The sequence below is a fragment of the Lissotriton vulgaris genome, chromosome 2_1, assembly GCF_964263255.1.
Source record: "Lissotriton vulgaris chromosome 2_1, aLisVul1.2, whole genome shotgun sequence".
Lineage (NCBI taxonomy): Eukaryota > Metazoa > Chordata > Amphibia > Caudata > Salamandridae > Lissotriton > Lissotriton vulgaris.
In genome coordinates this window covers 31,422,978-31,445,166 of record NC_141687.1, presented here as the reverse complement: position 1 = coordinate 31,445,166, position 22,189 = coordinate 31,422,978, and the positions used below count along the sequence as shown (strand labels likewise).

Below are 22,189 nucleotides of genomic sequence, written 5' to 3'. Positions count from 1 at the left end.
ACCCTTCAGCCCTTCTTCCTCTCTACTCAATCCCAGCTCCCTCTGACCCTTCAGCCCTTCACCCACTCTATCAACCCCAGCTCCCTCTGACCCTTCGGCCCTTCACCCTCTCTACTCAAACCCAGCTCCCTCTGACCCCTCAGCCCTTCACCCTCTCTACTCAAACCTAGCTCCCTCGGACCCTTCAGCCCTTCACCCACTCTACTCAACCCCAGCTCCCTCTGACCCTTCAGCCCTTCACCCTCTCTACTCAACCCCAGCTCCCTTTGACCCTTCAGCCCTTCACCATCTCTACTCAACACCAGCTCCCTCGGACCATTCAACCCTTCACCCTCTCTACTCAACCCCAGCTCCCTCTGACCATTCAACCCTTCACCCTCTCTACTCAACCCCAGCTCCCTCTGACAATTCAGCCCTTCACCCTCTCTACTCAACCCCAGCTCCCTCTGACCCTTCACCCACTGTACTCAAACCCAGCTCCCTCTGACCCTTCACCCATTCACCCACTCTACTCAAACCCAGCTCCCTCAGACCCTTCAGCCCTTCACCCACTCTACTCAAACCCAGCTCCCTCAGACCCGTCGGCCCTTCACCCACTCTACTCAACCCCAGCTCCCTTTGACCCTTCAGCCCTTCACCCACTCTACTCAAACCAGCTCCCTCTGACCCTTCAGCCCTTTACCCTCTCTACTCAATCCCAGCTCCCTCTGACCCTTCAGCCCTTCACCCTCTCTACTCAACCCCAGCTCCCTCTGACCCTTCAGCCCTTCACCCTCTCTACTCAAACCAGCTCCCTCTGACCCTTCAGCCCTTCACCCACTCTACTCAATCCCAGCTCCCTCTGACCCTTCAGCCCTTCACCCTCTCTACTCAAACCCAGCTCCCTCTGACCCTTCAGCCCTTCACCCTCTCTACTCAACCCCAGCTCCCTCTGGCCCTTCAGCCATTCACCCTCTACTCAAACCCAGCTCCCTCTGACCCTTCAGCCCTTCACCTTCTCTACTCAACCCCAGCTCCCTCTGACCCTTCAGCCCTTCACCCTCTCTACTCAACCCCAGCTCCCTCTGACCCTTCAGCCCTTCACCCTCTCTACTCAAACCCAGCTCCCTCTGACCCTTCAGCCCTTCACCCTCTCTACTCAAACCCAGCTCCCTCTGACCCTTCAGCCCTTCACCCTCTCTACTCAATCCCAGCTCCCTCTGACCCTTCACCCACTCTACTCAAACCCAGCTCCCTCTGACCCTTCACCCTCTCTACTCAAACCCAGCTCCCTCTGACCCTTCAGCCCTTCACCCTCTCTACTCAACCCCAGCTCCCTCTGACCCTTCAGCCCTTCACCCTCTCTACTCAAACCCAGCTCCCTCTGATCCTTCGGCCCTTCACCCTCTCTACTCAACTCCAGCTCCCTTTGACCCTTCAGCCCTTCACCCTCTCTACTCAACCCCAGCTCCCTCTGACCCTTCAGCCCTTCACCCTCTCTACTCAAACCCAGCTCCCTCTGACCCTTCAGCCCTTCACCCTCTCTACTCAAACCCAGCTCCCTCTGACCCTTCAGCCCTTCTTCCTCTCTACTCAACTCCAGCTCCCTTTGACCCTTCAGCCCTTCACCCTCTCTACTCAATCCCAGCACCCTCTGACCCTTCAGCCCCTCACCCATTCTACTCAACCCCAGCTCCCTCTCTACTCAAACCTCCTTCCCTCTGACTTCCCAGCTATCCTACTCCAATTTTTTTCTCCATCCTCCACTTACAAACCCAGACTCCATCTTACCCTTTGTCTCTCCATCCTGCACTCAAAAGAGCTCTTTCCGCGCTTCAGCTTCCCTTTCAGATTTAATCAGATCATTCAGCTCTTTGCATCGCTTACTCAAACTCCTTTCCAACCAATCTTGCTGCACTCCACAGTATTCTATAACCCTACCCGCTCACATCCCTCCGTCTACTCAGTTCCTGATCTCATACCGCCTTTTTGTGTGCTCTACCATCTATTCAACCCCGCTTATTCCACACATTTAAACTCTCTGCTCCCACATCCAATCACTGAGCTCCTCTCAGCCTTTGTTTCACTACATGCACTTAAGCCCAGCCCCCTTCCACTCTTCAGCTCTCCGCTCTCTACGCAATCCAAGTTCTTCCTCCCACTCTTTGGTTCCCAGGCGCCTCCCTTACCTCTGCCACTTTTCCTCCCACTTTTCTTTTTCTTCTTGTGGTTCCGTTTGGGCATCACTTCAAACTCACGGAGATCGAGTGTGCTGAGCGTCACCTCCACCATTTCTATCTCCCCCTCCACAACATCCTCATCCTCCTCTTCGGATGGCACCGGAGATGCTGCTGCAAGGAAAGTGATGAGCACATCTTGAACTGCAGGTCCAGGAACACAGAAGGAGGCATTGTAAACTGAGGGTCTCCCTGGGCTTCACAGCCAGGAGGTGAAATCCGGTTAATCAGTTAATACGCACTGGAGCCAGCAACAGCTTAATGAGAGCACGAGTGAATCGCATGAACTCTGCATGTGAGGTGCAGAACTGTCAGGTAAACATAGTGGTTGAGTGAAGAAGCAAACTTGAAACACTGGAAATATTAGGTTTCAAGTTAGAAGACTGCGGTCAGAACAAACCGAAGGGCACCCAGACAGATTAACACTCAGTTCATAAAGAGCATGGGGTTGGGTGCCACTTGTAACAAGCGCGCAGAACTGCTGTGGCATGATTGGAGAGTTCGACAGAGATCACTGGTACCTGAAGAAAACATTATTTACCTCTGATAACAATACACCTGGTGGATGCTACAGATTCCACATTTTCTAAATATCCTGCAGACCCCAGACTAGAGATGGACATTTTTTCCCCAGCAATATCTCTCGGGCACCATCACGTGGCACCATGCAGCCTCAGTCGTGACTTCGCCCACTTAGGCTGGGACATCATAATATACAAGGTGCCAACCTGCGCTCTGGCGGCAGCTACTGGTACTTTTCCCAAGCCTCATGGAGGCATACGAAGACGAACCAGGAGAGAATCAACAACAGTGACAGTACAGCTTGGAATATCCCTGGGGATCTTACTAATCACAGCATAAATCCACAGACAAAAAGGCAGGGTGGTCAGTAAACTACAGGAAGATTTAGTATCCCCCACAAATATTACCTAAATTAAGTAACCTTTGATCTATCACACTCCTTTCCGCACGTTCCTCACCATATAAATAAGTCCATAGCAATTCCCTGCTGAAAGTGTGGTGAGTAGCGCCAAGTAACCAAGGAAGTCGTGCAGCACAGCTCTGGCAATGTATCCATTACAGCGTGCTTGAGCTGTGAACCAAGAATATGTAGTCAAAGTATGAAACGATGATCAACTGGCAGCCAGGCAGGTGTCAACCACGCAAACGTCTCTGGTGAGAGCAGAGGAAGGAGCTGTGGCCGTGGTAAAGAGACCCTGAATGAATGCCAGAGGATCTTTATTAGCCACGGTATCGATGATCTTAATACAGAGGGTAAACCACCACAAAGAGGTGTGTCTGGTCACCACTTGCTCGTCTTGAATTTGGAGGCGCTTGCAAAGATCTGTTCATTCTCTCTTTCCTCTTGTGTGTGGTTGAAACAGTAAGGCATTGCACTTCTGGGGTCAGTGTATGGAGCCGCTCCTCCACGGTGGGATGAGGAAGAAAGACTGAACAGTAATGGTCCGCCTACTGTGAAAGTTAGATGCCACTTTTGATATTGAAGAAGGATCTTTCTACCCAAGTAGAACACCATGAATGGTGGTCGGCAGAGAGGGCTTGAAGTTCACCGACCCACCCAGCCGAAGTAATCACCGCTAACAAAACAATGTTCAAGTCAAGTCAAGTCAGAATTTATATAGCGCACTACATACCCAGAGGGTCTCAAGGCGCTTGAGGAAGGGGGGGGGAGGTTTACTTATCGAATATCCAGGTTTGAAGCTGTTTTCTGAAGGCTTGGTGGTTTTGAGTAAGGCGGAGGTGGATGGGAAGGGAATTCCAGGTTTTGGCCGCTAAGTAGGAGAAGGATCTTCCCCCCATGGTGGCTTTGTGGATGCGCGGAACAGCGCGACGGCTTGGTTGGACGAACGCAGCTGGCGGGTGGGGGTGTAAAAGGAAAGGCGCGTGTTGAGACAATCAGGTCCAAGTTCGTATAGGGCTTTGTGTGCGTGGGTGAGGAGACGGAACATTATCCTCTTGTTGACGGGGAGCCAGTGAAGGTCTTTCAGGTGAACGGAAATGTGGTCTGTGCGGGGGATGTCTAGTATGAGTCTGGCTGAAGCATTTTGGATGCGTTGGAGTTTTTTCTGCAGTTTTGCGGTGGTACCGGCGTAAAGGGTGTTTCCGTAGTCCAGACGGCTTGTAACCAGTGCGTGGGTGACCGTTTTTCTTGTTTCGGTGGGGATCCAGCGAAATGTTTTTTTGAGCATGCGTAGGATGTTGAACCATGATGATGAGACGGCGTTGACTTGTCTGGTCATCGAGAGTGAGGAGTCCAGGATGATGCCCAGGTTCCGTGCGTGGTCCGTCGGTATGGGGGCTTTTCCTAGGGCCGTTGGCCACCAAGAGTCGTCCCAGGTGGAAGGGGATGCACCTAAGATGAGGACTTCCGTTTTGTCCGAGTTCAGTTTCAGACGGCTGTGCTTCATCCACTCGGCTACTTCTTTCATCCCTTCATGTAGGTTGGTTTTGGCGGTGATTGGGTCTTTGGTGAGTGAGAGGATCAGCTGAGTGTCATCAGCGTAGGAGATGATGTTGAGGTTGTGTTGACGTGCGATGGTTGCGAGGGGGCTCATGTAGACGTTAAAGAGGGTGGGGCTGAGTGATGATCCTTGCTGGACGCCGCAGATGACTTTGGTGGCCTCTGACTTAAAAGGGGGGAGGCGGACTCTCTGAGTTCTTCCAGCGAGGAACGAGATGATCCAGTCCAATGCTTTTCCTTGAATTCCGATGTTTCTGAGGCGTTGTATCAGGGTGCTATGGCAGACTGTGTCGAAGGCTGCAGAGAGGTCAAGGAGGATGAGGGCGACTGTGTCTCCGTTGTCCAGAAGTGTTCGAATATCGTCTGTTGCTGCAATGAGGGCGGTCTCGGTGCTGTGTTTGGCTCGGAAGCCAGACTGTGAGGAGACGAGCGATTTGTTGGTTTCGAGGAAGGCGGCGAGCTGATTGTTGATGGCTTTCTCAATGACTTTGGCAGGGAATGGGAGGAGCGAGATGGGGCGGTAGTTTTTGAGTTTGGTGGGGTTAGCTGTGGGTTTCTTCAGAAGGGCGCGGAGTTCGTCGTGTTTCCAGCTTTCTGGGAATGTGGCGGAGTTGAGGGAGCAGTTGATGACGTCTCGGAGATGGGGTGCGATAATGGAGTCTGCTTTGTTGAAGATGTGATGGGGCATGGGTCTGTAGGGGATCCTGAGTGGATGGAGTTCATCAGGCCAATGGTGTCTTCTGTGGTGATTGGGTTCCAGTCGAAAAGGTTAACGGAGGAGGTACAGGTTCGGAGGTGAGTGGGGTGGACTGGTTTACAGGTTGGTTGTCAAAGCTGTTATGAATGTCGGCGATTTTGTCATGGAAGAATGAGGCGCGGGAGTCGCAGAGGACTTGAGAGGGGGTGATGTCGTTTGAGCTGGCGGTGGGGTTGGTGAATTCTTTGATGATGTTGAAAAGTTCCTTGCTGTTGTGGGCGTTGTTGTCTAGTCGGTCTTTGAGTGCTGATTTCTTGGCTGTCCGGATTAGTTGGTGGTGTTTGCGGGTGGCGTTTTTGAAGGCGGCTTGGGTGATAGTGTCAAGAGTCAAAACAGGCAACTGTGCATCAGCTCCAATAGCCGAATGGAGATGCCATGAGGAACATCAACATGGGCTTGAAATCACTCTGAGGAACAATAAATGAAGAGCAAGCACGTAAAATAAAACCTTGCATACAATGCACCACTAATGCAAACTTAAACAAAGAAGCTAGTCATGGAGATAACATGAATGTGGATAGGGATGCCAAATATACCTTTACAGTTGCACCTGCTAGGCCTTGGAAAGCAAGAGACTGTGTGAAACTCAGACATCAGAAAGGCAGTACTGAAAGGTGTTCACATAGCTGAACAAACTTGTTCCAGCATTTGTTTATAAAGATTTTGTGGTAGGCTAAGATGATGCCCACAACTTCAAGCAGGATGCAGAAGGACAGTAATTAATGCAACTCAATCTCCATACGTGCAGCCTTAGTGCTTCGGGACTGGGATGAAGGAGCAGTCCACCCATATCTGAGAGCAGGACCACCCTTGTGGGAAAGGAGAATTGTAGTACTGAGATTCAAGAGATCGGCATATCAAATCCTCCTCGCCTGGTCGTGGGCAAGTTACTGTGGTCGATCCTGCAGGACTTCCTGCAGGACTCTCAACATAAGTGGGATGAACTGGAATGCGTAAAGCAGGCCCCAGGACCAGTTGTGCTTGAAGGCATCGGTCAGGAAACCATTCAAAGGGAAGTATATGGCACAAAACCTAGAACACTCCCTTTTATGGGCCATGGAAAAGACACTCACAAACATCACAATCTAGAACAGGTCATTCACATCATTTCAGAATGAAGTTCTAACTCATGCTCCTCTGAGCATCGAGTCTCAGGTTGAGGATGCCTGCAAGGTTTGCCTCCCTATTGCTGGGCTCGCTACCCCAGCAGAATTGTCTTCAAATACAGGGTCCATGTCTCCCACACTGCCTGCCATTTTGAAGTAATGGATGGTGGTGGCGCTGACAGAACATGAAGGCACTCCTTGAGAAGAAGACCTTCGTGGCAAGAAGGACCCCAGAAGCTCCAACACGCTTATGTGAAGGTGCTGCTCTAATGTGGACCAAGAGGCTCTGCACTATGGTGTCACTCCAGATAAACTCCCCACCCAGGAAGGAAGTATTCATTTTTTCAGCAGCCTGCAACAGGGGAGGACTGAAGGGAGTACTCGGGGAGGAGCACACCCACCAGTGCAGATCCGGAAGGCTTTGAAAATCAACAGTGGAGTTGAGAGGCTCCTCTGACACTGGAGCCACTGCTTCCTTAGATGCCACTGAAGGGCTCTCTGTGGCCACCAGGCATTCTGCATAAAGCCGTCAGGCCTAACAGGAGTAGGACTTGCAGAACTCTAAGTCTGAGCTCGCAACATCTAGATTATATGCAGTGTATCCGCAATCCTCTGACCAAGGATAACGGCCTCATAAGGGATCCGTATAACACTGCTCTTATGAATGTCTGCCCATGTGTGGGTGAGATAGGATTTTTAGCCGTCGACAGTGAAGCCATGTCATGAAGCCATCGTGCGATGAAGATGTTCCATGACCAGCGCAGGAGGCCCTGCCTTCACTAGCCAGTCATCAATGCCTGGAAGCACATACACACCCGACCTCTGCAGTGACATCGCCATCAACTTTGTGAATATCCGCAAACCAATCATCAGTCTTAATATCTGCACTGTAACCCGATAGTGCTGAAACCACCCAGTGAACTCCCGATAGTGCTTGTGAGCAGGGAGGATACGAAAGTAGGCATCCTGGCAGACGAGTAGCACCAGTCAAACCTCCACATTTAGGGCCAGAGTCTTAAATTGTCCAGCCAAATGAACACTTTCAAGAGGGGAAGATCAATATGGGTCTCAAACCTCTATCCTCTTAGGGCTCAAGTAGTACAGAAAGTAAATCATGTCACTTGCTGGTCCCAGAGGTTAAAGAGATGAAGGTGCCATGGGCACCACCTCTATGGCGCCTTTGTTAACCGGGCAGGTGCAGTGGAGCAGGGCAGTCTGGAGAAGAGGGCAGAAAGTGTATGGCGCAGTTCTTTGGATTTAGCTGCATGACACACAGATCCATTATGATCGTCTTCCAATTAGTGAAAAAAGTAAGCTCTACCAACCCTCGGACGCCAGAGGTTTCGAAACAACAAAGCCACAGGATGAAGGCAAGAACTGGACCTGCAGCTGCTGAGGGCATCCGTTAGACCCACCACTGCCGTGAAAAGAGCAATACATTTGTTGAGGTGTATGGATCGGTTGTGAGGGCCGAGGAAGTATGCCTGATATTTTCAATACTGTTAGTGATATTACTTCGCAGGCCCTGCAAGCACAAAGTCACTTGATGACTTTTGAAGCATTCCCTGGAGGAGGAGTTCTGTTTTCTCTTGACACATCCTCTTGCCTTCAAAGGGCATGTCCATGAGTGTCGCTGGGACACCTCCCAAAAGCCAGTGGAACTCAGTTTGGTGACATCGCACAAGAGCCATGCCTATGAATCGAGCCACCAGGTCCGCCTAATCCAGGCTTATCACAGAATCGATTTGGAAGTGTCAGAAACATCCTAGACCAACTCAGAGATAGGCTTCTTTCAAATGTTCAGGTGAGGTTACAAGGGTTAGTGAGGCAGCTCCCACAAGGTGTGTTTCTAGAGGCCTAAAAGGCACGTAGTATTTGCAGGGTCAGGAAGCACAGACGTTGTGCCCCGTAGAGTCCATTCTTTCAGACTCTCGCTTTGGAGGAGCCAGAGTAAGAGGGTCTGGGTTCACTTCGGCAGAGGAGGCTTGTACCCCTGCTTGTACCACCAGCCCCCCTGGCGAGGAGTCTGACAATAATTTTGGATCATATGGTGCTGGTTATGGGGCAGACTCCTAGGCCTGAGAAGGCTTTCCTCTGATAAGAAAATATTTTGAATGCTGGTTTACAGCGCGTCATGATGTTATAACGGACATGGCACAGAATGCAGAGCATTGAGTAGCAAGCATTTTTAGGGGAGATTCTGAGTTTACCAGTTACTGTTTTCTAATGACGCTGTTCAGGTGTTAAAGCTGTTGCAGTAAGACCTCTTTGCAGTAAACCTCCCTCAAGCAGCAAACAGACTATATGCACTTGTCTTTGTTCCTTTACCTATTTTAAAAGTTATTTTTAATGTTGATCTGTATTTTTTAAATTGTACTAAGGTTTCATTAAATCAGCATGTAAAGTGTCCAGTGAAACCCCCCCTCACTGGCCTTGCTACGTTACACCATCTTTAACAGCACGGGGGGGTTAGGTGTAGGGGATGTAAAGTGAGGATACTGAGCTATTCACACACAGAGCCTGGGAGGTGAGGTCTGCTATCACCGAGAGACCAAGTAATGTTCCCCTAATAGAAGGTCTTCTTTGGAGAAGAATTGGAGTTCTACCCGTGGCATTATGTCGAACTGCTTTCATCTGATGGAGTCATAACTTTAGGCTGACTGAGCAGGACATATAAATTGCTCCTTGCCCAAGCACATAGAGACTGGCACACAAAAGGGTGAGGGGTATGGCACAACTAGGGACTTGTGCATATCTAGTACCTTCTAAAGAGACTACGACACATGTTTGAGATGGCATCATTAAATCAAGTCACTGAGCTCTACCACGTGTTTATTAATGCCACCGTTTGGGTGTCATTCTGCTAAGAATTTGAACAAAAAGAAATTAGACAGACTGGACTGTGCCTCCAGAATCCTTGAATCAAGCGAGTCTGAACTTTTGCACAAACCCAAATTTAAAAAAAGCAGGTGGGTAGCCAGGGCCTTTCTACCCTTGCTTTGGCGTTCTTGGCACAATTTTAAAACATTGCTAGAGTGGAGTTGAAGCTTGAAAAGTCAAAATTAGCATGAAGGCAATGGTCCAAATGTGGGTGCTTTGAAACAAAATTTACTATTTATACAACAACGAACACTGAATGTATATGTCAATTTATGATAGGCCGCAGCTCAACAAAATGGTCCATTCAGAGCTGCGGCTGCGCGGGAGGGCGGTCCAGAGGGAGGAGCGCGTGTCCACAGTGTGTACTTAGCACTTAGCCTGAAATTGAGGGGTGAGAATATTGGGCAAGAGGGTTATGTTTCCATACTACGTTTGACAGTCAACCTCAGAGAATATGAATAATTTTATTGGGATATTGATATCTCACAAACTCGGAACCAGCTTTGAGCAAACATCCTTAGAGTTCAACGTAAGATGAGCTGAAGACAGAACAACAGCATGGACCCGGGAGCTAAAATGAAACCACCACAAACACAAGGGTAAATGCAAGAGAATGAACTTCTCTGCTAATGCAGAGTCTTTCAAGGTGGACTATTCAGAAGCAGTGATAGAACTGACCCAACCCAGCAAACGCAGAGGAGCAACTGGACAGTTCCACAACTCAGAACCCTGACACTGTAAACCTCTACCATGTAAACTGCCCAATGTATGCACTTCTAAAATGTTCTGACGCACCCACGTGTCCCATTCTAGGCAGCAAATATGTTACGCGATACCTTCAAGGAGATACATGGCCTGCAACCCGCTACAAACTATGAAGGATACACTCCTATGAAGGATACGCTGATCACACTGTCCTGATCACTGGTGTCCATGCTGATGTGGATTCTCCTGGTTCTCAGAATGGCAGTGAAGGTTTGTGCTGGGTCAGCCCCTTCTGCCCCCTTGTCCTGTCTCACCAGCAGTTCATACGACACAAGCTTTCTGCCCATCTGGACAGGTGGCAGCAGTTGGCCATGAATAGCCCAAGCTGCTGAGGTAACATTTGGCCGCGGTGTCCACGTTTTCAAAGATATAATGGCATCGTTCATTTGCTGAAATGTAACCTTTTGAATAAAAGGACAATAAAGAAGCAGATACTCACTCTCTGTGGGTCCACTTGGCATCTCTTCTGCGGGGGGCTTCTTCACCTTCTTCCATTCCTTCTTCTGCGGACTTGAGATGTCTGCGACCAACGTGTCCTTGCCTGGACAAAAGCAGAGCATTTCCTTAGTTCAGGATGAGCCAAGAGTAACTCACTGAGAGCCCTTGTTTAATAAGAGGTGCCCTGCAGCACACCTACCACCGAAGCAAACCCTGGGAGCTTATTCTCTGGATTAAATGCAATCAGTCACTTAATCGATATACAATAATCCTCCCACTTGTTTATGCAGTGTAGACTATTGCTATGCAACCATGCTATACCTCCCTAGGTTTTGATAGCACTATGAATATGCTCATGTATTGGTTTATCTATTAAGCGGTCTTCTCACATCTCTTTGTCACATCAAAGCCAGTAAGACACTCGTTCATGCGGTCCATCGCCTCAGAGACGTTTGTCTCACAGACCCTACACATCTCCCCACATTCGCTTTCACCAACCCGCTGTACCTGTCTTCAGACATCAGCTTCATTCCCACCCTATGCGCCTTCCAAAGATCTCCCAATCACCAACACCCTCCACATCTGAGAGCTGTGCCTTGAGGTCCTTGTTCTTTCTACTACGCTGTAGTGTTCTTCTTCCTTGTCGGAGGTCACAGTAAAGGGGCAGTGATGGATGTTGTAGCTACTTTGCCCTAATTGTGGGCATTTGAAAAGTGTAGAAACACTAATTTACAAGAGGTCAGCCTCCTTGCGGCTGATCCACTCAAGATGGTCACTATAGCGCCTTGAGACCCTCCCGGATGAGTAGCGCGCTTTACATGATTGATTGATTGATTGATATAGTCTTGCTTTGCTAAAGTTCTACATGGTGAATTTGGTTACCTTATGACTACTTTCAGGAGTGTCATTGCTGTGTCTGCAAACTTTTCCAAAAGTTTTATTTGAATGGACCTTGCCAGCTTCCAAGATGATCGTGATCTTCTTGATTTCTCTGTCAGGTTACTTGCTCTGCCGTCCCAAGCGCACTTGCTGGTCCCAGAGGTTAAAGAGATGAAGGTGGCATGCGGCACAGATTTTAACTTGATTGTATCAACCTCTGAACCCCCCTATGGCCACGCCTCGGCAGCCTTGCTGTAAGGAACCTTGATCACAGGCTTTATCGAACCTGCCTGTGGTCTCCCCTCAACGTGGGAATGCAGGCCTGCCGAGGAGAGCCAGGCCTGCTCTAGTGTGCCAGGCTGCCGCACATGGACATTTCATATGAAGACCTGCAGTGGAACCAGCACCACCGAGAGAGGTTTTGGGCCGCCTGTAATATGCAAAGGAGCAGGGAAAGACACCAAGAGCGAAATGACCACTATCCTTGAGGCCGTTTACACGTCCTAAGCAGTGAGGAGGCCATGGGTAGTGGAACTGAGGTCCGAGAGCTCCCTTTAGACACCCCACTGCGACACCAACATCGATAGGATGATGGGAGCTGATGCTGAGCGGTGTTTTTAAAGGGGTTTGCTCTGAAAGTTTATCATTAAAGTGGAAGCCGTCTTAGAAAAGAAACATTGGAGAAATGTCTGAGAAGAAGAGTCCGGACCTGAAAGTAGTTTTTTTCAAGTAGGAGCAACATGCACAGGGGAAGCAGAGTTCCCGTGTGGAGAAGAGGCTGTCCAATCCATCAGCACCGACACACCAAGATGAGAATCCTGGTGCCGTTTTCCCAACAGTTTCACCTACTGAGGCCAAACTGAAGAATATGGAGGCAAGTGAGTGTGATGGGGGAAACGTAGGCTCTTCCTAAAGTGCTTCAACGCTACAAGACGACTGAAGTTTCCTCAGCTAGAAAGCTGGGGAAATGGACATAGGGTGGTGGAAAATCTGCTGAAGCTGGATCCCAGGTTCAAAGGAGAACTGCACTTGACTCCTCTCAATGCCCTGCAAAATAAAATAAAGGAGGCCTTTGTCAGCTAGAGGAGTCCGATCCCTCACTGGCTCTTTGTATCTAGAGGATCTGCACGGGAAACCCAAAGTTGGTCTTGGAACTGATGGTGTGATTGTGATGATCCAGAGGTCGCTGACCGGAGCAACTTCTAGAGAGAGATGATGTTGCAGAAGGGAGCCTTTTGTGTGTGGGGAGACTCCTGAGATGCCATTATTTTATGACTGCCTACGTTACACTGACCCTGTTGTTGTGGGGACCTTCGGGGGACCAGATATTTGGAAGTGGAGTGTTGAATGGGATAGAATGGAGCTAACAACCACATGTATTGGATTTCTTCCATTACCATTGCTCTTCATGTCCTATTGGGCCGATATGTTTCCTCAAAGTGAATTTTGCTATTCAAAAAACATATTTAAAAGATAAAAATTGCTTTGCTGAAATCTGTGGGGGTATACTACTTTAGCAAAATAGGTTCTGCCTATTTAATTTGCCAGGATTTCTAACCTTTTTTGATCACCCGGTTTTGGACTTTTTACTGAGGGTGAGTCTCACAACTGGTGTTTCGCCCCCTGGTAACCACATGGTAAACAGACTGCATGAATTTACCGCCAGTGTCCGCTTTTTAAGATAAGGCCGCTGTAACGCAGCAATAGTAAGGAGCAACAAGCTGGTTATACATGAGCACATGTGTGGGGCCTGCATGCACAAGATTACAATTGTGCGCAGTCCTGTAACTGCACACAGGTAGCCTCGAGCAAAGAGGACTCTGCAGAGTTAGATATTGGCCTGAGGTAGGTGGGTACTCAGAGGTAAAGTCAGTATGTGGAATGACATTGTGCTACATACACGAGGAGTGGAGTTTCCCTTTCTTTGGCATACAAAGTCCGGTAAATATTCAACTGAGGGTAAACCCGTGCACCCAGTTTGAACTGACAAATACCAAGCACATATATGCCAACTTTATGGGTTGTCCACAATTTTTCACACATGTCTGGCTCAGCTCAGGATCAGAGTCCAGGCCTTTTGTCAGCCTGCTTGGCCACGTTAATTACACTGCTAGCCAGAGAGGGGGGAAAAATCTCCCCACATAAAAGGAGCCATTAAGAGTGCTTCACTCAGCTCCTGAGGAGGAAGGGGTGGGGAAGAAAATCTGCATCTGGTAATAAGCGGTCAGGGTTGTGACAGTTGAGGCCTACAGAGCAAATAATGAATCCCAGATTTCTGGAGTCAACACGGGATGGGATTCCCTTTGAAGTTTTGTTGGGAATGTCCCTGGCAGTGTTGCAAGCAAGGAGATAGCTGATGTACCTCGAAGAGATATGAACAGCGCCTTCTTGAATGGTCCCAGCATGCGGTGCAGGAGGGTTTGGACTGGGGTGGAGGGGTGATGTGGCACCCTTTGATTGGCCAGCAGTGCCTGGCTTCTAGAACATGCCACCTCCACTTAAAAACTCTTGCAGAAGGGAGCGACAGTGGTTGTTGTTGGAGTTGGACACTGGACGTGGATGGCAGCAACATCATGGAGAACAGGAAGGACTCACCCCATATGCCCTAATGGGCGAGGGACTCTGCCCACAGTCGACCCCAGGCCAGGAGCGTGGGTTTCTCCAGGACCATGGAATATGGACCCATTACACTCCCAAAGGACCACCTGTGAAAAGAGGTGGACTCCTGCACCCTAACAAGAGGAGATGCGCACCAGAGAACATGAACAAGAGAAAGGCTGGTCCAGGGAGGCAGATCCCTGCAAAGGATGCTACCTTTGAAGCCAAGAGGCAAACTAGGGCTCGCCACCAGGAGGAAAATGAGCCCAAGATTGTCCAAAACGGCCCAATGGGGCCCAAGATATTCTAGGAAAATGGATCCGAGTATTGACTCCCTGGTCCAGAAAACAGAGTGTATGGTGCTGCGACCATGGGGATCGCAAGTACCCCCCCCACAAAAAAAAAACCTGCTGTCGGACAGGGCCCGCGGGTCAATGCAAGCTAATGTAAAATTAATTAACCTGGGGGGGGTGTGTGTGTGTGGGGCTGCCTCCCCAGAGTTCTTAAAGTCTGGAGATCCCAATCCCTGGGCTGGTTTATGCAAAAGAGGGCTCAAGACCCCATCTCTAGGCTTCTGATGCTGCAAGAGGGGGAGCCCCGTCATGCCACCAAGAAAGAGACAAGAGGCTCAGGCCCCCATCTCTGGGCCCCCGACACGTGATCAAGGTGGCCACACGCACCAAGTACACCCTAACCGCAAGGAAGAGGCAGGGGAGAAGCAGGCTGTTGTCTTCCGTGCAAGCAGAGACGGACACAGGGAATCTGGCAGGGCCATCCGGACGGTGGCTCAACATGGTACCCGCAATGTAGAAGCCAGTTGGGGTGTCTGGGTAGGATGGTTCCCCCGCAACAACATTTTTTAAAAAGCACAAAAGCAAAGAAGTTGCTGGGCATGAAGCCCTGCGCAACATAAACAAAGCTGTGTGCGGAGCCGCTCAATTAATATCCATGCTCTCTGTATGAGCACCTCAAAATGCCCTTTGGGGCTCACCTTTGCCCAACATTTGGCTTTATGTGGTGCCTCCAGGAGGGCAGGGGCACCACCAATATCCTCAAGAGGGTGGGGTTGGGAAAGCTGTAAGATTGCAGCAGCTCCCGCCCCATCCAAAAGGAAATGTAAAAGGTACGAACCCCAAGTTTCCTGTGTCAGAGAAACTTGACCCCACTGCTTTTCAGCGAAGGCCTAAGCACTCCTGAGGCTGCAGCGTTTTTTAGGCCTGCTTGATTTAAAGCGACACCTCCCATATGGTGATGTGCTATATTCTATGAGAGGGGGTACTGTGATGTTGGAGGTCAAAAGTAATGTCAAAGGTATTTCCACCAGCACAATGTATATTTGTAAATTACTGCACAGTTTTGAGTAGTGTGTGGACAATTGTTTATGAAGTGCCATTGTTGTGTGCCAGTGAATGGTGGCTACTAGCCCACAGCCCTCCCTTGGTAGCCCTTGGACTGCTCCGCTTCTCTACCCTGGAGTGCTTGGTTCCCAGTGAGGAGGTAACTGCGGACCCATCACTGAAGCAGGCCTCACATCCTGCACAACTATTGCCAGGTTTAACTACAGCTTCATGCAGGGGATTTGGTTGTTTTGGTCTGTTGCTGCTCTGTCGTTCTCCTGGCTCACTGTGCCTTTGAAGCTCTCGCCAGGATTCACAGTTCTTGCAGCAGACCTAGTTATTCTATTCTAAGTGACTTCAACTCAAACACAAAATCAGTCGGTCGCCATATTAGGTGAGCGGTAGCTAAAGAAATCCTTGTGAAATTCCAAGGTGGTACAATTATTTATGGTACTAATTTATACTTAGCCTTGCCTTCTTATTCTTCTTGTCTGTTCACAGACAAACTGCTGATCTATGGCGGACGCGCATTTCTGTCCCGCTCGCCAAAGTGCGCCAGACCATTGTCCAGGCGTCCATTCTGTCCAGATTGGACTACGGCAATTCTCTTTATTTGGGCGCAAATAAGGCAAGCAATAAGCGTCTGCAGAGGGTCCAGAAAGCGGCGGCTCGGCTTCTGGTTGCACTGCCCAGATCCTGCTCGGTGGCGCATGTGCTTCCCAAACTCCACTGGCTGCCGGTCGACAGGCGCATTGAGATTAAGGCACAATGTTACTTGCATAAGATCTTGACACATCAGGGCCCAGCAGGGTTACTACACCTGCTGGAGTCCTATGTGCCTGGACGTTCGCTGTGATCAGCTGACCTTGCGCTGGTCCGCGTCCCTCGTGTCTGGAGAGCGAGTGCCGGAGGTCGCTCCTTCGGTAACCTGGCAGCGAAACTTTGGAATTCGCTCCCCCCCTCCATGAGAGTTACGCCGAACCATCTGGCCTTTCGAAAAGCCTTAAAGACCTGGCTCTTCCCTTCGCCAGATGTTTAATCTCCGTGCTGCTCTCCGTGTCAGCTCTGGCTTTGGGTCTCTGGTTGCGCTGGGACGCCTCGTTGCTGAGGCAGCTATGCGCATTACAAATCCGAAATTATTATTTTTATTATTGGTCTTCTTTCAAAATAAGATGCGAATGTCCTGGTGCATGACTCTTGTCACCCCAGTGTCCCCAGACATACCTTGTGCATCTCATCAGGATCTTCATCATTCACTCATCCCATGCACCGTCTTGATAGGTGTCCCGTACCTTTTATTCCCTCATAGATCACTATACTCTATATATGAGCATGGCATGCAGATGCTGGATTGCCTGTTCTGCCCCCACATCATCCAATAGATGCCCTTCAATATCTCAGCTCTGTAGGGGCCACAAGCCCCCCATCACCCGGTGGCTCTCATAAGCGGGCTCTGTCCTTCTACTGAGCCCCCCTCCTAAAGCCCTCCCCTCTATGGTACGCTCATCATGTAAATGTAAATGTAAATGTATGAAGCTTATATAGCGCATGACTTACCCTGGGGCATCTCCGCGCTTGCTTAGGGAACCCGTCCTGGTATTCCCCTGTGAGATAACCATGGCAGGGTATCCACAAGGTGAAAGCCAGGCATCCCGCCGCGAGGGGCCGTTGTGGAGATTAAGCAAGCTATTGCCCAGAGTCGCAGAGTGTGAACCCGTGAGTCGAGAAGGCACCGGAGCGAGAATTATCGAGTCCGTGGAATTATTGAGCCCAAGACCCGCCGAGGCGGGGAATTGAACCCTGGTCCAGGGCCGAACTCAAGCTCCAGGTCTGCCGCCTCTAACCCCTCAGCCACACTTCTCCTCATCACTTCTCCATCATCACCCGGTGCCTCTCATCAGAGGGCTCCTTCCTTCTGCTGAGCCCTCCTCCTAAAGCCCTCCTCTCTATGGTACGCTCATCATCACCCGGTGCCTCTCGTCAGCAGGCTCCTTCCTTCTGCTGAGCCCTCCTCCTAAAGCCCTCCCCTCCATGGTACGCTCATCATCACCCGGTGCCTCTCATCAGCGGGCTCCTTCCTTCTACTGAGCCCCCCTCCTAAAGTCCTCCCCTCAATGAAACCTGGCTGTAGCCACAAGCCCCCCATCACCCGGTGCCTCTCGTCAGCGGGCTCCTTCCTTCTGCTGAGCCCCCCTCCTAAAGTCCTCCCCTCAATGAAACCTGGCTGTAGCCACAAGCCCCCCATCACCCGGTGCCTCTCATCAGCGGGCTCCTTTCTTCTACTGAGCCCTCCTCCTAAAGCCCTCCCCTCTATGGTACGCTCATCATCACCCAATGCCTCTCGTCAGCGGGCTCCTTCCTTATACTGAGCCCTCCTCCTAAAGCCCTCCCCTCTATGGTACGCTTATCATCACCCGGTGCCTCTCGTCAGCGGGCTCCTTCCTTCTACTGAGCCCTCCTCCTAAAGCCCTCCCCTCTATGGTACGCTTATCATCACCCGGTGCCTCTCGTCAGCGGGCTCCTTCCTTCTACTGATCCCTCCTCCTAAAGCCCTCCCCTCTATGGTACGCTCATCATCACCCAATGCCTCTCGTCAGAGGGCTCCTTCCTTCGACTGAGCCCTCTTCCTAAAGCCCTCACTTCTATGGTACCTGGCTGTAGCCAAGTCAAGTCAAGTCAAGTCAAAGAATTTATATAGCGCACTACATACCCAGAGGGTCTCAAGGCGCTTAGGGGGGGGAGGAGGATTACTTGTCAAATATCCACGTTTTAAGTTGCTTTCTGAATGCTAGGTGGTTCTGGGTAAGGCGAAGGTAAGTGGGGAGTGAGTTCCATGTTTTAGCAGCCAGGTGTGAGAAGGATCTGCCTCCCATGGTGGTCTTGTTGATGCGAGGAACAGTGGCGAGGGCTTGGCTGGAAGAACGTAGTTGGCGGGAGGGGGTGTAGAAGGACAGTCGTGAGTTGAGGCATTCTGGTCCGATGTCGTAGAGTGATTTGTGTGCGTGGGTTAGCAGTCGGAAAGTGATCCTCTTATTGACGGGTAGCCAGTGGAGGTCTTTCAGGTGACCAGAGATGTGTTCGTTGCGCGGGATGTCTAATATGATTCTGGCTGAGGCGTTTTGGATTCGTTGTAGTTTCTTCTGGAGTTTAGCGGTAGTACCTGCGTAGAGGGTGTTTCCGTAGTCCAGTCGGCTCGTGACCAGAGCATGGGTGACAGTTTTTCTGGTTTCGGTGGGGATCCAGCGAAATGTTTTTTTGAGCATGCCAAGAATGTTGAAGCAGGATGAGGATACGGCGCTGACTTGTCTGTTCATTGAGAGTGAAGAATCCAGGATAACGCCTAGGTTCCGTGCGTGGTCTGTCGGGATGGGTGCTTTTCCAAGGGCTTCCGGCCACCAGGAGTCGTCCCATGCAGAGGGGGATGTACCTAAGATGAGGACTTCTGTTTTATCCGAGTTCGGTTTCAGACGGCTGTGTTTCATCCATTCGGCAACTTCTTTCATTCCTTCGTGTAGGTTAGTCTTGGCGGTGCTGGGGTCATTGGTGAGAGAAAGGATTAGTTGAGTGTCATCCGCGTAAGAGATGATGTTGAGGTTGTGTTGGCGGGCGATGGCCGCGAGGGGGCACATGTATACGTTGAAGAGGGTGGGACTTGTGGTACGCCACAGATGACTTCAGTGGCCTCGGACTTGAATGGTGGGAGGCGGACTCTCTGGGTTCTTCCGGTGAGGAACGAGGTGATCCATTCAAGTGCTTTTCCTTGTATTCCGATGTTTCTGAGGCGTTGTAAAAGGGTGCTGTGGCAGACTGTGTCGAATGCTGCAGAGAGGTCGAGGAGTCTCAGTGCTGTGTTTTGCTCGGAAGCCAGATTGTGAGGAGTCGAGGGATTTGTTGGCTTCGAGGAAAGCGGCGAGCTGGTTGTTGACCGCTTTCTCGATTACTTTGGCCGGGAATGGAAGGAGCGAGATGGGGCGGTAGTTTTTGAGTTCGGTGGGGTCAGCTGTGGGTTTTTTCAGAAGGGCGGTGAGTTCAGCGTGTTTCCAGTTTTCCGGGAAGGCGGCGGAGTTGAAGGAGCAGTTGATGACGTCTCGGAGGTGCGGTGCTATGACGGAGTCTGCTTTGTTGAAGATGTGGTGAAGACATGGGTCTGTGGGGGATCCTGAGTGGATGGAGTTCATCAGGCGGATGGTGTCCTCAGTGGAGATTGGGTTCCAGTCGTTGAGGGTGTTCAAGGGGGGAGAATGTTCAGCATATGGTCGGGTGGGTTGGTCTCCGGGTTGGTTGTCGAAGCTGTTGTGGATGTCTGCAATTTTGTTGTGGAAGAAGGAAGCTAGGGAGTCGCAGAGGGCTTGAGAGGGGATGATGTCGTTGGAGTTGGCCGAGGGATTGGTAAATTCCTTGACGATGTTGAAAAGTTCCTTGCTGTTGTGGGAGTTGTTGTCAAGTCGATCCTTGAATGCTGTTTTCTTGGCCTTTCGGATTAGTTAGTGGTGTGTGCGGGTGGCGTTTTTGAAGGCGTCCTTGGTGCTAGTGGTTGGGTCTTTTTTCCAGGCCTTTTCAAGGGAGCGGCAGAGTTTCTTGGACTTCTTAAGATCATCGTTGAACCATGAGGCCTTCTTGCTGCCAGGTTTGCTTTGACGTTTTTTCAGTGGTGCTAAGGTGTCGGCGGTGTTGGATAACCATAGGGTGAAGTTGGCGGCGGCTTGGTCTGGGTTAGAAGAGTGGGCTGGGGTGTTTAGAAGGAGCGATGAGGAGATCTGGTCGATGGTGATTTTGTTCCAGTTTCTTTGCAGAGTTGGTTGGAGGTGGTTGATGTGTTTTGGCTTGTTGTAGGTGAAGTGAACGCAGCTGTGGTCAGTCCAGAGGAGATCCGTAGTGTGGCTGAAGGAGACATGATTGCTGGAGGTGAAGATGGGGTTGAGTGTGTGACCTGCGATGTGGGTGGGGGAAGTGACCAGTTGTTTAAGTCCGAGGTTGGCGAGGTTGTCCAAGAGGGTGGTGGTGTTGCGGTCGTTGATCTTTTCAAGGTGAAAGTTGAGGTCTCCCAGAAGGATGTAGTCTTTGGAGGGGAGCGCGTGTGGAGTGATGAAGTCCGTGATGTCTTCACTGAATTTTGCGCGGGGTCCTGGTGGTCTGTAGAGGAGGGTGCCTCTGAGTGTGGTCTTGGGGTCGATGTGGATCTGGAAGTGAAGGTGTTCGGAGTTGGCGAGGTTGGCGTCAGAGCTGGTTGAGATGCGGATTGATTTTTTATGGACGATAGCGATTCCTCCTCCTGTGTGGCCGGTACGGTCCTTGCGTGTGATCTTATAATCTTCAGGGATGGCAATGGTGATGTCTGGGGCGGAGGAAGCGTTCATCCATGTTTCCGTTAGGAAGGCGACGTCTGGAGAGATGGTGTCTAGTAGATTCCATAGGTCAATGGCGTGCCTGTGGACCGATCGGGTGTTGAGAAGGATGCATTGTAGGTGATTGGGGTCGTGGATCTGTGGTGTGGTCGTAGCGGAGGTGTTGTCAGTGCCGATGAATTTGCAGGAGTAGCAAGAGAAAGGTCCATGGGTGTGTCCAGGAGCGGCTTGGACGCAGTTGGGGGCGCGACCGGGGTTAAGGGCTAGGAGGGTGGCGGCATCGTAGGTAATGCGGGAGGGCTGGGCAGCGCGAGGGCCAGGGGGTCTGGCGCTGGGCGCGGTCCAGGCGCGGACGGGCGTAGACGGGCTTACCTTTGGCGCACCTTCGGCGCGGATTGGGCGCGGTCGCTGCGCGTGAACGCTGCGCGCGGGAGCTACTGTCATATATGGAGAGTGGAGGGGGAGGGGCGAGGGCGGCTCAGCTGGGAGGCGGGTCGGGCACACGAGGACGACAACAACAAACAAAATGGAGGCGGAGGGAGGAGCAGAGTGGAGCGCTATTGGCAAACGCGCAAACAATGTTAGGAAACAGCACAATGAAATAACTAGAGCGCAAATGAGACAAAGCGGTAAACAAGGCACACAGCAGGCGAAATGAAATGCAGGTTTTTGAAGTGAATCTAAGCAAAGCAGCGCTACGATACCAGGTGTCTGCCAGGGACACTGGGAGCGACCACTCAGTCCGTGATCCCCCACCCCCACACAAGCGCCCCCTGATCCCCCACCCCCTCTCATCAGAGGTACGCTCATTATCACCCAGTGCCTCTCGTCAGAGGTCTCCTTCCTTCTACTGAGCCCCCCTCCTAAAGCCCTCCCCTCCATGGTACGTGGCTGTAGCCAGAAGCTCCATAACTCACCATACACCTGCAGCGTGGACAGCATGCAGTGAACCCGCTGCACCTCCTTGAAGGTAGCTCTCCGAGTGACAAAGGGGACACTGTACACGCGTGGGTCATTCTTCTGAAAAGGGGCATTCTTCTTGCTGAAGAAGATGGTTTTGTTGTGGCTGGGGGCTCTCAAGAAGATGGCACACGCATTCCTGAGGTGTAGGGACCAACTCTCCAGGAGATCCTGCACATCCTGGGGAAGGAGATGGAACAAGTCAGCGAGGAGGATATTCACCAACTCCAGGCAGACATTTCAGAAACAACTCTACAAATGAGCTTGCCATTCAGTTCCCTAGACGGGCAGCCTTTCTGCATTTATGATTGAAGTATTTTTAGGGTCAAGTGTTAATTTATGCCACTGTCAGGATTATTCCACAAACATGCTTGGCACAGACAGCGCTCTTGGCTCATGCTCTCGATCAAAAGTGAGATCATCTGC

The 22,189-nt window shown here is 50.8% G+C and overlaps 1 protein-coding gene across 6 annotated transcripts in view; it reads right to left on the bottom strand.

The window, feature by feature from the left end:
* The window catches only part of ANKZF1 (ankyrin repeat and zinc finger peptidyl tRNA hydrolase 1), a 217,242-nt gene that overhangs the window by 84,744 nt on the left and 110,309 nt on the right, over positions 1 to 22,189 (bottom strand). For 3 of the 6 annotated variants that reach the window (XM_086954366.1, XM_086954368.1, XM_086954369.1), the window contains exons 8-10: positions 21,721 to 21,943; positions 10,646 to 10,747; positions 2,169 to 2,327 (exon numbers count right to left, since the gene is read on the bottom strand). In XM_086954366.1, coding sequence (XP_086810492.1) covers positions 2,169 to 2,327; positions 10,646 to 10,747; positions 21,721 to 21,943 — 484 coding nt within the window. Of the gene's footprint in view, positions 1 to 2,168; positions 2,331 to 10,645; positions 10,748 to 21,720; positions 21,944 to 22,189 lie in introns of all 6 variants that reach the window. The other 3 variants (XM_086954363.1, XM_086954364.1, XM_086954365.1) reach the window with 1 other exon arrangement.